Source organism: Myotis yumanensis, unplaced genomic scaffold, assembly GCF_028538775.1.
Source record: "Myotis yumanensis isolate MYYU_CA2020_CCGP unplaced genomic scaffold, mMyoYum1.0.hap1 SCAF_6, whole genome shotgun sequence".
Lineage (NCBI taxonomy): Eukaryota > Metazoa > Chordata > Mammalia > Chiroptera > Vespertilionidae > Myotis > Myotis yumanensis.
In genome coordinates, this window is record NW_027223757.1 from 35,895,950 (window position 1) to 35,909,925 (window position 13,976).

The 13,976-nt window shown below is 37.0% G+C and overlaps 1 protein-coding gene across 6 annotated transcripts in view; it reads left to right on the forward strand.

Moving 5' to 3' along the window:
* The window catches only part of REV3L (REV3 like, DNA directed polymerase zeta catalytic subunit), a 166,527-nt gene that overhangs the window by 40,802 nt on the left and 111,749 nt on the right, over positions 1 to 13,976 (forward strand). For all 6 annotated transcript variants that reach the window (XM_070417892.1, XM_070417893.1, XM_070417896.1 and 3 more), the window contains one exon: positions 13,273 to 13,462. In XM_070417892.1, the coding sequence (XP_070273993.1) occupies positions 13,273 to 13,462 (190 nt within the window). The remainder of the gene's footprint in view (positions 1 to 13,272; positions 13,463 to 13,976) is intronic.

Below are 13,976 nucleotides of genomic sequence, written 5' to 3' on the forward strand. Positions count from 1 at the left end.
CCAAAGTTAGTGCAGACCCCACAGGGTAGGGCATCAAGACTATCTGTACTTCAGATGCTGCCACAAATGGGGTCTCTAAGCTACCCGCACTTCTGCCCAGCTGACTGCAAATTGGGGAATTCCCATGACCCTTCTCTCCTCTCCAGGTTTGGTAAATTGCTAAACCATCTCACAGAACTCAAGAAAATGCTAAATTATACATTTATTATAAAGGATACAAATCAAATGTCAGACGAAGAGATACATAGGGCAAGGTTCGGAAGGGTCCTGAGCTGAGATGCTTCTGTCCCTGGAGTTGGGATGAACAATCCATGTTTACTAACTAGGATGTTTCTCAACACCTCATTAGTCAAGAGTTTTTATTGATGCTTCATTACAAAGGCATCAGTGATTAAATCATTGGCTATTGATGATTGAACTAAATCTTAAAGACCCCTCTCCTTCCTGAATGTGAGGTAGGGGGGAATAGAGTTGAAAGTTTCAACACTGATTATATGGTTGGTTCCTCTGGCAACCAGCCCCCATTGCAAAGCTATCTAAAGACCCCACCAAAAGTCATCTCAGCATAAATTCAGATATGATCAAAAGGGGTTGTTATGAAAAACAAAAAATACTCCTACCATAAAGGAAATTCCCGGCGTTTTAGGAGCTCTGTGCAAAAACTGGGCACAAAGACCAAATTTTATCTGTATTACACGTACTTATCAGCCAGGTATTAAACACCCACTATATTCCAGGCTCTTGGCTAGGCATTGAGAATAGGAAGAATGAGAAGACATGATGCTTATGTTCAAGGAAGTCACACATGTAAGTGTGGAGACAGAGACAGTGATGTTGCATATTACATGAGGATTGGGTTCTGAAGTAAAGGTATGAGATTAAAACCTCATAGGCAGAATTAGCCTTGACAAATATCTTAAATTGCATGAAATCTGCCATACTATCTTTCTACAAGTCCAACAGCTTAGTTTACCTCAGATACAGATACTACTAGGTGTATCGGTTAATAATGTGGATTTGGTAATCAAAGAAAACACGATTATTTCAAGAGAAATATCAAAAGTGCTTTATTCAAAGTAATGTCCATCGCTAGCTACATCTTCCAGGTAATTTGTGGATACCGTCCCAATAGAACTTTTCTTGTTTTGAGGCAAACCATTCAAAGCCCCAATTTTCCACTTCTTCGTATGTTTTAAAGTGCTGCTCAGAAAGTGCGTGTGCCATTGATCGGAACAAGTGGTAATCTGAAGGAGCAAGGTCTGATGAATACAGCGGCCGGGGGCGGAGGCGGGGGGGGGGGGGGGGGGGGGGACGGACGTTAATACTTCCCAGGCAAGATCTTGTATCTTTAACTGGTTTTGAAGTGTGTGATGGTGGGTCATCATGAAGCAAAATTACTTTGCCGTGTCTTCTGGCACGTTCTGGTTGTTTTACGATTATTTGTTGTCAGGAGCAATCAGTATTACCATTATACCTGGTTTTAGAAGCGCATAATACACCACACCTTCCTGATCCCACCAAACGCAGATCATTTCTTCTTTCCGAAGCGATTTGGCCTTGCAGTCGATATTGATGGTTGACCTGGGTCAACCCATGATTTTGTGTATTTGGTATTCTCAAAATAAATCCACTTTTCATTGCCAGTCACAGTTCGATGCAAAAAAGACTTTCTTTTGTGCCATTGAAGCAACATTTTACTGATGACTTTTCAGTTTTCCATTTGTCTTTCGTTCAGTTGATGTGGCACCCATTTTCCTTCCTTTAAAATCTTTCCCATTGCTGGTAAACAATCGGAAATTGTTTGCTGAGCAACATTTAATCTTTCTGCAAGTTGTTTTTGAGTTTGACACGCATCTTGTAATTGTTGGTCTTTAAACTTTTTCGGTTGACCTGGACAGTCTTTGTCTTTCATATCGAAATCATCACTTTTAAAGCACTTAAATCAGCATTAGCATTCACAAGTATCTTGAAATGGAGCATGTTCACCATAAGCTTCCTGAAGTATTCAGCAGCACTTTTCTTCAAAATAAAGCAATGAATTAAAACTTCCCGCAAATGCTCTTTTTTTGGCATGAAATTCAACATTTTTAAGCATAAAAATATCTATGATGTTAACACCTTCATAAAATTTGACATATGAAGTTTTGAAGCTTGCTGTCAATACAACAAAATAGCATACATATCAAATCGCCTATATATCAACATATGTGTAACTCCATCTATTGAAAAAAATCTGCATTATTAACTGGTAAACGTAGTAATCACTGTTTCCTCAGTTGAGTCTAGTTGAAATAGTTGGCCCATAGTTAGAGCCATGTTTTATGAAAACTATGAACTGTGTCTTTTAAATAATAGAATCACACTTAGTTTCCTCTCTCAACAGGAGATGCTTCCACTGTTAGAGGCACAAAGTAACTGAGACTAACTAACGAACAATAGATTTATAAACTGTGCCTCATGTCACTAAATAAATTATTGACTGGACACACTGGCACCATTTAATTGTGTTGTCATATTTATTCATTTGGTCTCTTTCTCTGTGTCTCTTCCCATTGCTTTTAGCCAATAACATGCGTAGATGATGAGATTCCACTGTGTATAAACATATATATAGCATAATGTGATAAGTGCCATAATAGATTTATATATGTGCTACAAGGACATAAATGAGGAAATACGTTTTAAACTTACTTTTGAGCGTTACAGAAGGCATGTATAGTTGAATTAGCAAGTGAGCTGGTCCTTGAATTAGCAGGTGAGCTAGTCCTTCAAGAATGAGATGAAGTTACAGTGTTTGTCCTCTAAATACTAATATATTCTTTGTTCTCTTAAAAAAATACTCTTTACATCAGTCTTTTTTCTATTTCTTCAGTGATGATTCTTCTGGTTATAGAATATATTAATTCAAGGAAATGTATTGAGCACATGTGAGACATAGCTGAGGTAAAGGATTCTAACACCCAGAGTTTCTTTGGCTTGTGATGTTTCTATAAAATCTCATTTGGATAGTACCCCAAATTTACTGGTGAACGTAAAATTGTGAAAATTGATTTTCCCATTGAGTAGGCAAAGACATAATGTGTCCTTTAGTTTTATACCTGCCATTTTGCTATTTGTCTTCTCTATGCCTATGCTTTTTTGTTGCTCCATTCTTCTATTACAGCTTTCTTTTATGCTAAAGAAATAGTTCCTAGTATACTATTTTAATTCTGTTATTATCTTGTATAATTTTTTAAGCTATTTTCTTTGTGGTTGCTCTGTGTTATACTTAACATTTTAATTTAAAAGAGTATAGTTTGGATTAATCCCAATTTAATTTTAATAGCATATAAAAACTTTGCTTCAGTATAACCCCATTTGTACAACCCCATTAACACAACTAAAATTATTTTATGTACCTGTCCTTTAAATGAGATGGAAGAAAAGAGTTAAAAATACATTTCTATTATCTTTTGTATTTACCTATGTGTTTACTTCACTGGTGCTTCCTTCTTGCTTAGTGTGGACTTGAATTACTGTCTATTGCCCTTTCATTTGAGCTTCAACTTAAATACCCTTTAATATTTCTTGTATGACAAGTCTGCTAGAAACAAATTCTCTCAATTTTTATTTATCTGGCAATGTCTTAATTTCTTCTTTTTTCCCCACCTTAGCCAGCTTTCCCTTGTTTTTTGAAGATTAGATTTGCTATATATAGAATTCTTCGTTGAATCTTTTCTACTAACTATATCAGCCCACTGTCTTCTGGCCTCCATGATTTCTAATGAGAAGTCAGCTATTTATCTTATTGTGGAAACTATGTTCATGATGAATTGCTTTTGCTGCTTTTTCTTTGTCTTTTAATAGTTCAGCAATCATATATCTAGTGTGGTTCTCTTTAAGTATTATCTACTTGGAGTCTGTTGAACCTCTTACAATGCAGATTAATGTTTCCCATCAAATTTGGGAAGTTTTGGGCTATTGTTTCATAAAATATTCTTTCTTTTTCTCTCCTCTCTAAGACTCACATTATGTATATGTTGGTATGCTTACTGGAGTCCCACAGATAATTTGAGGCTTTGTTGGTTCTTTATTCTTATGGTTCCTCAAATTGGAGGATTTCTTGTCACCTGTCCTCGAATTTAGTTTCTTCTGCCAGTTCAAATGTGCTATCGACCCCCTCTAATAAATTTTTCATTTTAGCTACTGTGCTTTTCATTTCCCAAATTCCCAAATTATTTTTTTAAATAAAATATTATCTCTTTATTTATATTTGCTATTAGGAAAGATATGATTCTCAAACTTTCCTGAAATTCTTCAGACAGGAGTTCCTTTAGTTGTTTGAAATGTTTATAATACCTGTTTAAAGTCTTTGTCTAGTAAGATAAATGTCTGGACTTCTTCCGGGACAATTTCTGTCCACTGCTTTTTTTTTTCTATGTATGAGTCATACTTCCCTGTTTCTTTGTATGTTTTAGATTTTTCTGTTATTGAACACTAGATATTTAAAATAATGGAACAGTTATGAAAATCATATTTGTCACACCCCCAAGATTTGTTTTTGCTCTGTTGTTGGTGTTGCTGTTTCTTTAGTGATTTTTTTGGGCTGATTCTGTACAGTCTCTATTTTTTGAAGTCTGCCCAGATAGTTTAGTGGTCAGTTTATGATTGGCCAGAGATGTCTTTAAATGCCTTGAACCAGTAGGTCTCTTTCTAGCTTTTGTTGAGGGGTCTTTCTGTGTGTTGGAGCTCAGTCTCAAGGTTAACCAGAAGTGAAAGAAGTTTCTCAGGTCTTCCTGATCATGCATACAGCTCCACACATGTGCATAGCCTTTTACATTCCCAGAACCCTGTTAGAGTTTTTCAAAGCCATTTATGGGCATTTCATTCCTCGGTTTTTCCTTTTAAGTTTTTTGTTCCGTGTCTTGTTAGCTGCAACTGGTAAAATTCCTTTAGACAGCTGTGATGTTAAACAGTTGCTGCTGATTGTTTTCAACAAAAATGTTGTGGATAGCACTCTGCACATAGAGTGAGCTCTGAGTCTGATCAAATAAAAGCAAGCCCTGAGAATGGAGCTTTTCACCAAGCTGCCAGGCAGGTCAAATAGTGACAGTTTTTTGAGAATGGGGCTTTGGAGAACTCCGAATCTATTCTGGCCTCTCCAGTGCCTCTTTGGTTATTGGTTTGCATAGCTACTGTAGTTATAAGGGTTTGGTTTTCAAGGTTACCCAGGAGCTTGGGGAGCAGGGGGGATTGGGTTAGGGCAAGTTAGAATACCACAAAGCTTGCTATTATTGCTAAGAAGCAACTGTGTGTTTTTTGTTTGTTTGCTTGCTTGCTTTTTGTTTTAATAAACACTACTTAGCCCTGGCTGGGTGGCTTGGTTGATTGGAGCATCATCCTGATGCTCCAAGGTTGTGGGTTCAATCATGGGTTAGGGTGCATGCAAGAGTCAATCAATGAATGCACACATGGGTGGAATAGCAAGCCAATGTTTCTCTCTCCCTCCCTTCCTCTCTCTCTCTAAAAAAATAATAATAATTACAAAAGAAGACTAATCCTATTTTAAAAAACACTACTTAGTTTGTCACAAGCCTTTAATTATCCTACAGAGCTGAAAAAAAAGTTGATTTTGACAGTATTTGCAAATGTTCTTGTTGCTTTTTGAGGAGAGGGTTTACAAAGATTCTTCCTCTGCCAAACTGGAAGTGCCTCTTCCCAGTCCTATATACTTTTATCTGCATCCTGCTTCCAGTCTTTGATTCAGCTTCTTGTTGATTGCCTTCTCTTAATGCATTTCTACTGGATCCTTGGAACTCTGGTTCCATGGCTAACATACTAAAATGCTCAATTATTCACTGACTATCACCTGCCTGGCAACCTTCTCAGAGGCTCATTCTCTCACATCCCACATAAATCAAATTCCTCTGTTTCTCCTGTAGGTATTAGTATTTCTTAAGTTTCTGGCTTAGGGCCCTTCTCTTGTTTATTCTTCCTGATTATCCCATTGTTACTCATACTTTCCAATCTTTCTTTTCTAGCCTAGATCTCTCTCATAAGCTCTACATCTGTGTATCTAATTGTGCTTAATGTAAATCTTTATCTGTAGACATAAGATTCCATAAATTCAAAACTAAATCAACCTATCTTCTTTCTCAGTTTTCTTTAAATGATGTTTCCAGTCATCCAGTTGCCTAAACCAAAAATTTGGGTCATCTTTGATTCTTTCTCCTTTACCCTACCCCTAATATCCAGTCAGTTACCTCTTGATTCTATGCCCCAATCCTTCTTGATAGTTTCTCAATCTCTACTGACATCTCCCACCTGAATTACTCTAGCAGCCTCCTGTTACTAGTATATTCTCTTCCCAGCTTCTCCACAATGTGTCCACAAGGGAACTTTATAAAATGCAAATTAATACAGATCACAGTCTGTGCACACACACTTTGCCTTTCTCTTCATTGCACACCTTGCTCCATTCTAACTACATTTTTTCTGTTGCTAGACCATGCCATGTTCTCTCTAGTATATACTGTAACATTCTTTCTTACTTTGCTTTTTTTGTTGCTACTTCTCGGAAGCCTTCCTGTAGTCTCACAATCTTAGTTAGATACTTCTGGATATAGAATTACCATACTGTAATTACCTAGTTGCACAATTTTATTATATGCAAAAAGGAAAAAATTCACCCATTATATGGTTTAATGTTTATATGTAGTTTTATAATTGAAATAAACCTGAATGTCACCTGGAATAAATATAGCATAAACATTGCTTCATGCTAGAAAATATACTTCCACACCAACTGTTGCTGAGGTTGGCAAACTTTTTCTGTAAAGGGCTACATAGTATATATTTTAGGTCAACTCTGAGTAGAGCAAATGTGTATGATGTATGCCAATAAAACTTTATTTACAAAAACAGGCAGCAAGCATAATTTGGTATGAATCTATTCCATGATACCAATATACCATAATTACTTAATCTCCTATTTTTGGAAATTTATATTGTCTTTATTATTTTTTCACTGTTGTCAGTAATACTGTCTTAGCATCATAATATCTAAATCTTCAGGTATATTTTTAATTTTTTGCTTAGGATAAATTCTGAAAATGTAATTTCTAAGGCTAACTTAGTATATTCTTAAGACTTTTAAAAATGAGAATAGGTGATATAATACTTGCCTTCTAATTGTGAGTATGAGGAGTTTTGTTTGGTTCATTTTGTAGTTTTATGGGGTGGGGAAAGGAAGATGGGGTGAAAATTGAGAAAGAAGCAAAGGAAGACCAGAAGGAAGCAGATTGAGTTAGTGATTGTGATATAAAACTTTTAGAAAAGATATTCTAGGAAGGAAATCTGAAAAATTCTATACACATAAGTTTTCCTGTTCACATACCAAGATTTTTTTGTGTGATAGCTCTGTAGAGTTTTATTAAAAATTTTGTGTTGATTGAGTTTGAGAAATAGGGTTTGCAAATTATAAAATAAGCATTTCTTATTAAATCTTTTAAGATACTCTTAGGCCAACATGATTTTGATTGTAGTTACTAAAAAAGAAGACAGTAAACTTTTCCATTCTGGATGATGAAGTCTAGTCAGTCAGAATAGGGATTGGGAAACTACTATCCATGGACCAAATCCCTCTCATTGTTTTTGTAAATGAAATTTTATTGGAACACAGCCATGCCCATTCACTTAAGTACTGCCTACGGCGGCTTTCAGGCTACTACAGCAGAATTAAGTAGTTGTATCAGAGATAGTATGGCCCATAAAGCCTAAAATATTTGCTATCTGCCACTTTACACAAGAAATTTGCAGACCCTAGAATTAGAGTAATGGTATGTGTTAGTCTTTCTGTTTATGGAACATGGATCTACAAAAATAAAGGTAATTTTGCTAGGAATAAACTAATAAGATTTTTAGATGCACAATTTTATTAAGAGACCAAATCCAGCCACTTAAGATATAGAAGAAGATGCCCAGCCAGCATGGCTCAGTGGTTGAGTGTCGACCTAGGAACCTGGAGGTCACAGTTCAATTCCCGGTCACAGCCTGGGTTATGGGCTCCATCCCCATGTGGAGCATGAAGGAAGCAGCTGATCAATGATTCTTTCTCATTGATGTTTCTATCTCTCTCTCCCTCTGTCTTCCTCCCTGAAATCAATAAAAATATTTTTTTAAAAGAAATTTCAAACTCTTAAAAATTTTTTGAAACCTATATACAGCCCCGCTGGTGTGGCTTAGTGGTTGAGCATCAACCTATGAACCAGGCGGCCATGGTTCGATTCCTGGTCAGGGCATATGCCCGGGTTGCGGGTTTGATCCCCAGTGGGGGGTATGCAGGAGGCAGCAGATCAATGATTCTCTCCCATCATTGATATATATATAACAAAAACAAACAAACAAAAAAGAAACCTATGTATATAGACTTATTCTCCCAGAAATCATCCATATTCCTACTGGACTTGTTGCCTTAATTCAGTTTGGCATGACCATAAGGGGGGCATTCAGAAAGTAGCCATATTTTCTTTCTTTGCATCTATATGTTACCTAGAAATAGCTAATATCCTAAATCATTTAAGAATCTCAAATGAACCCTGGGTAGTGTGGCTCAGTTGGTTGGGGATTGTCTGAGTACACTGGTCAATCCCCAGTTGGGGGAGTGCAGGAGGCAGCCAGTCAATGTTCTGCTCTCACATCAATGTTTCTCTCTCTCCCTCTCCCTTTCTCTCTCTAAATATCAATTTTTTAAAATCTTATAAGAAAAAGAACCTCAAATCATCTAGTAATGTTTCAAAATGGCACAGCTTTCACTAATTTTATAAAAATATTCTTTTAAAACTGTGTGGATTCCTTGGAGTATAGGAAAAGCCTCAGGCCTGAAGCCAAAGGTTCCTCTTAATTAGGTCACTAAACCTGAGTCCTTATTCCCAACTACTTACCTCTGGATGTCTTTTATGCTAGAGAAGCCACTAATTTAATACCTAAGCCACTGATTGATTTTAGGGCATTTTCTCACAACTGAACATAATCCTAACTTATGTAGACTAGTTTATCTCTAAGGGACTTACAGCATGTGGCTCCACACATTTTTGAGGGGTAAAGCTGATGGAGGGAAGTATATCTTTATCAAGATAAAGCAGTGCTATTATAGAACTACAAGTTTTACAATAATCAAAGACATAATACTGCTAAAAAGAAATTGACTCTTACATTTGTTTTTACACATTTTTCTTTCCTTATATATCTTTTTGAAAGTTTCTTAATTTATCTCGTTTCTCATGATATTCTATGATACTCTTCTGTATTAGAGTCATTAGTGCTAGGCCAAGAGTTTTTTACTATGCTGTAGTTGTTCTTCAGGGGGTTGTCATTGAGAGAGGGTGGTGAGTAAGACACTGAACCAGGGGTCCTCAAACGTTTTAAACAGGGGACCAGTTCACTGTCCCTCAGACCGTTGGAGGGCCAGACTATAGTTTAAAAAAACTATGAACAAATTCCTATGCACACAGTGGCAAAAACACCCGGCGGGCCGGATAAATGTTTTCGGTGGGCCGCATGTTGGCCCGCGGGCCGTAGTTTGAGGACCCCTGCACTGAACTATCACCAGCTGCTGGAGAATCAGAGGAAGGTACACTTGTTTGGATGCAATGACTACAGCTTTGCATGGGACTTCAGGTCATTCATGGTAGGAAAATGCAATAAGCTGGGGATGCTTTACAATACCTATACTTTTTATAGTAACCCTGATGGTAATTCCATTAGTTGTATCAGAGTCCCTCTGTTTTTATAGATTTTTTTTTTCAGATATTCACAGTCTTTCTCCTTAAGCAGTTATTCTGTTTTGCTGAGGGTTTATTTATTTACTTAATACTAGGGGTCCGGTGCACGAATCTGTGCATGGGTGGGGTCCCTCTGGGTGGCCTGCAGGGATTGGGCTGAAACCCACAGTTCAACACTGCGTGCAGCTCCTACCTGCCACTCCTGCTCATCCCAGCCCCACTGTGCCTGCTGTGGGCTCGCGCCCAATCAGTCCCGATCGGGAAAGGTTTGCGCTGCTGCTGCAGCACTCACGAGCCATGAGCCCTGCGTCTGGTGCCCTCCCAAGGGGTGTGGCCTGCAGGATCGGGCTGAAACCGGCTCTCAGACATCCCCTGAGGGGTCCTGGGTTGCGAGAGGGTGCAGGCCAGGCTGAGGGACCCCACTGGTGCACAATCGGACCGAGGAGGGACCGCGGGAAGGCTCCAGGGTGTGTCTGGCCCATCTCACTCAGTCCTGATCGGCTGGACCTCAGCAGCAAGCTAACCTCCCAGTCAGAGCATCTGCCCCCCGCCCCCCCCAGTAGTCAGTGCACATCATAGCGACTGGTCAACCAGTCAACTGCCTCCTGATGGTCAGTGCATGTCATAGCGACTGGTCGACCAGTTGACTGTCTGCCCCCCTGGTAGTCAGTGCACATATAGCGAGCAGTTGAGCAGCCTCATCATATCATTAGCATATTACACTTTGATTGGTTGTTCGGTTGGTCTGCCGTTCAGTCTATTTGCATATTGCCCGTTTATTATATAGGATATGTTTATTTAGCACTTACTATGTGTTTGTGCTGGGTCCTGGGGATATTATGATCATTCAAACACAGCACCAGCTCCCAAAGAATTTGGGAGAGAGTCAGATAAGGAAACAGGTATTTTCAGGACAAAATAAGAACTGGGAAATTAAGGATTAAGGAACCCAACATTAACTTGAACCAACATAGTTAAATGGAAAAAGCATTGATTTTAGATTTTTATTAATCTGTTTTCAAATCCTGATTCAATTACTTAATATCTTGTGACTTTAGGAAAGTTAAAGTTTATGATACTTGCAAGGTTATTCTAAGTTTTAGAAATATATTTAAAGCACTTAGTCCAGTGCCTGCTGAATAAATCATTTCTGCTTTTCCCCCCTAAGTCATATACCACAAATTATTGTAGTTCCAAAGTCTATAAATAGAAAGGTAATTCCTCTGATGCCTACTTCACAGGAGATGTGAAAATAAATATTTTTTTTAAATATGTGAAAGAAGAAGAAAAGAATAGCAAGAATGAAAAAAAAGAAACAAAAAAAATATGTGAACTTTGTGAACACCCTTCCTATAAATAAATCATTAATAAAAATCATATTGTATGATTGGGTCTCTTAAATTTACCCAGATTTCTATTTAAATATATGGACTGTAAAATTAATATTTTAGGAACTTACAATAGTTCTTATAAATATACTGTTATACTAGTAATTCAGTAATCACTGATCTTAGATTTGTCAACTTAAAAGGGAATACTTCTATGTCTCTCCATCTTTCTTATCCCATGCTTTACCATGCCAGTTTCTTTTAACCAAATTGTGGTTTATATCCAGCAGGGTAATGGTTATAATGTTTTTTTCATGAGATGTTTAAAAGGTATTCAAGTAGATCATCAGTAAACCAATTAATTATATTTTTTTAAGACTCACTATAACTGAATTTTTTTTTTTTCTATTCAAAGAATTAAAAGCTTGGCCAGAATGGCTCAGTGGTTGAGCGTCGACCTATGAACCAGGAGGTCACGGTTTGATTCCCAGTCAGGGGCATATGCCCAGGTTGCTAGCTCGATCCCCAGTGTGGGCCATGCAAGAGGCAGTCTATCAACAATTCTCTCATTATTGATGTTTCTATCTCTCTCTCCCTCTCCCTTCCTCTTTGAAATCAATAAAAACATGTTTTTTAAAAGAATTTAAAAACTGCAATAGTTAGGAAATAGTACCATGTCATATTTAGAAATAAAACTAGCTGAAGAATTTGCTTTTAATTGAAAATATTTTTTATTACCTTGATACTAAGTAGCATAACTGCTGCTAAAAATAGAAACTGAAATTGGTCTAACAGCTTGTAATTCTTTCAAAAGTGTGGAAAGTTGATAGTTCAAATCAGAGTACTGTACTCAGAAGGATATTGATCTTATTCCATTATGTTACTTATCTTTCCAGTTTTGCTCTACTTTATGTAATAATTTCCAGATTTATTAATTCTCTTATAATGTACCTTCAGAATAAGACAAGCTAGTGTTACTCATTATGAAAAGTATAAACACAGTTAACAACAGAACATAGAACAATTTTCTATGTATTTTATATAAATCATTCTAAATTATATTTAGGAACTAGTAATCAAACAAATAGTTCCTTTCCTACCAAAAGAAAAAGCCCAGTGAAACAGAGTAGTATAGCGGTTGGGCAAGAAGCATGAGATTGTGTTGGCAGGAACGTCAGGAATAGTGAGTGACAGCATGAGAAAAATGGATGTGTTCTTCCATCACTGCTGCTCTCCTCTCTATGTGAAATTAGATAAATAGCATGGATGTAAAGGGAACTAGGGACAATTCTCAGGGGACAGGAACCACTTCCAGACAGCTCTGCCAGATCATGAGAGTAGTGGTGCCTCTGCTTTTTGTTGTTGCTGTTGTTATTTAACCTTGTCACTGATACATTACTGTTTCTGTGGCACTTCTTTTGTGAGTTCTTACTCATATTACTTTCTTTATCATGACTGTGCCGGATTGTCTGTTGGCAAATCACCATTTACCCCTTCTTCACCTTGCCTGATATAATGGCTCTCTGGGAAGTGTGCGTGCTTATTTCTTTCTCCTCTCGTTGTGTCTCCTGTGTCCCACTCCATCAAATATGCAATTTAGATATCCAGAAGTCCATTACAGACCACTGATCAGTAGAGATTTTCTTTTGATTTGTTTTTGTCTGTTTTTTTTTTCCCATTCCCTTCTCATGCTCCCCGCCGCCCCGTAGCAAAATTCCACACACTGAAACTATTTTTACCTTCTCCTTTCACCTAGAGCTGTCTCTATCTTAGGGAAGTCTCTTGTTTGAAAACATTATGCCAAGGTAGACATTCACTGATCTATTTAGTTGACTTTCAGTGAATTTTTATAAGCTTTATAACCCTGTGCCAAGTCGTATTATAGGGTGATTCAGCAAAGTATATAAAACTAGTTAGATTGTGAGGGTGAAATATTCAAACATACTTCCACCAAAACTACTGCTTAAATCATACTATACTACTTACGTTTATAAAATGCTCCTAAATGTTCTGTTGTAAAATATAGTTAATACAGGTGGCTTTAATTATGGGTTAGTTTTCTTCAACCCTTACCTTAGATAATCTGTTGTCATAGAACATTTAAATGACATGATTTTGAGCTTTGTACTGTTGAACTTTTTAAATGTATCTAAGACTAAACTTTATAATGTGTTACATTTTAGGTCAGAAGACATGTCTTCATCTACATGGCATCTTTCCTTACCTCTATGTGCCATACGATGGTTATGGACAGCAGCCAGAAAGCTATCTTTCTCAGATGGCATTCAGTATCGACAGAGCACTTAATGTGGCTTTAGGCACTCCATCTTCCACTACTCAACACGTGTTCAAAGTGTCATTAGTATCAGGAATGTAAGTATATGATATCATCTTGTAATTTTTTATTTATCTGTATTTCTATTGCCATTCTAGTTAAAAGAAAACATATCCAATTAAAATATACTCTTCATTTTTCTTTTACTTCTAATCTGATGCACTGAAGCAATAAAATATAGATGGTTAACAGTGATTTTTGTTTTAACCTTTTCTATTTCTCTGCTTTCTAAAACTGTAGAAATTCATGTCATTCATGCTATAGATATTAATTAAGCACCTCTGTGTACCAGGAGCTGCTCTAGGCATTTGGGTATATTGGTGAATAAAACCATGATTTCTGTCCCATGTAGGTTATATTCTAGTAATGGGAAACAGAAAATAACCAATAGATCAGACATTAAATTTATTTATTTATTTATTTATTTATTACATGATAATTAGTACTCTAGAACAAAAGATGTACAACAGGATAAGAAGGATCAGTATAGGGTGGGGAAGTGCACTGGTGGCAGTTTTATATAGGGTAATAAAGGGAAGATCTGAGTACAAA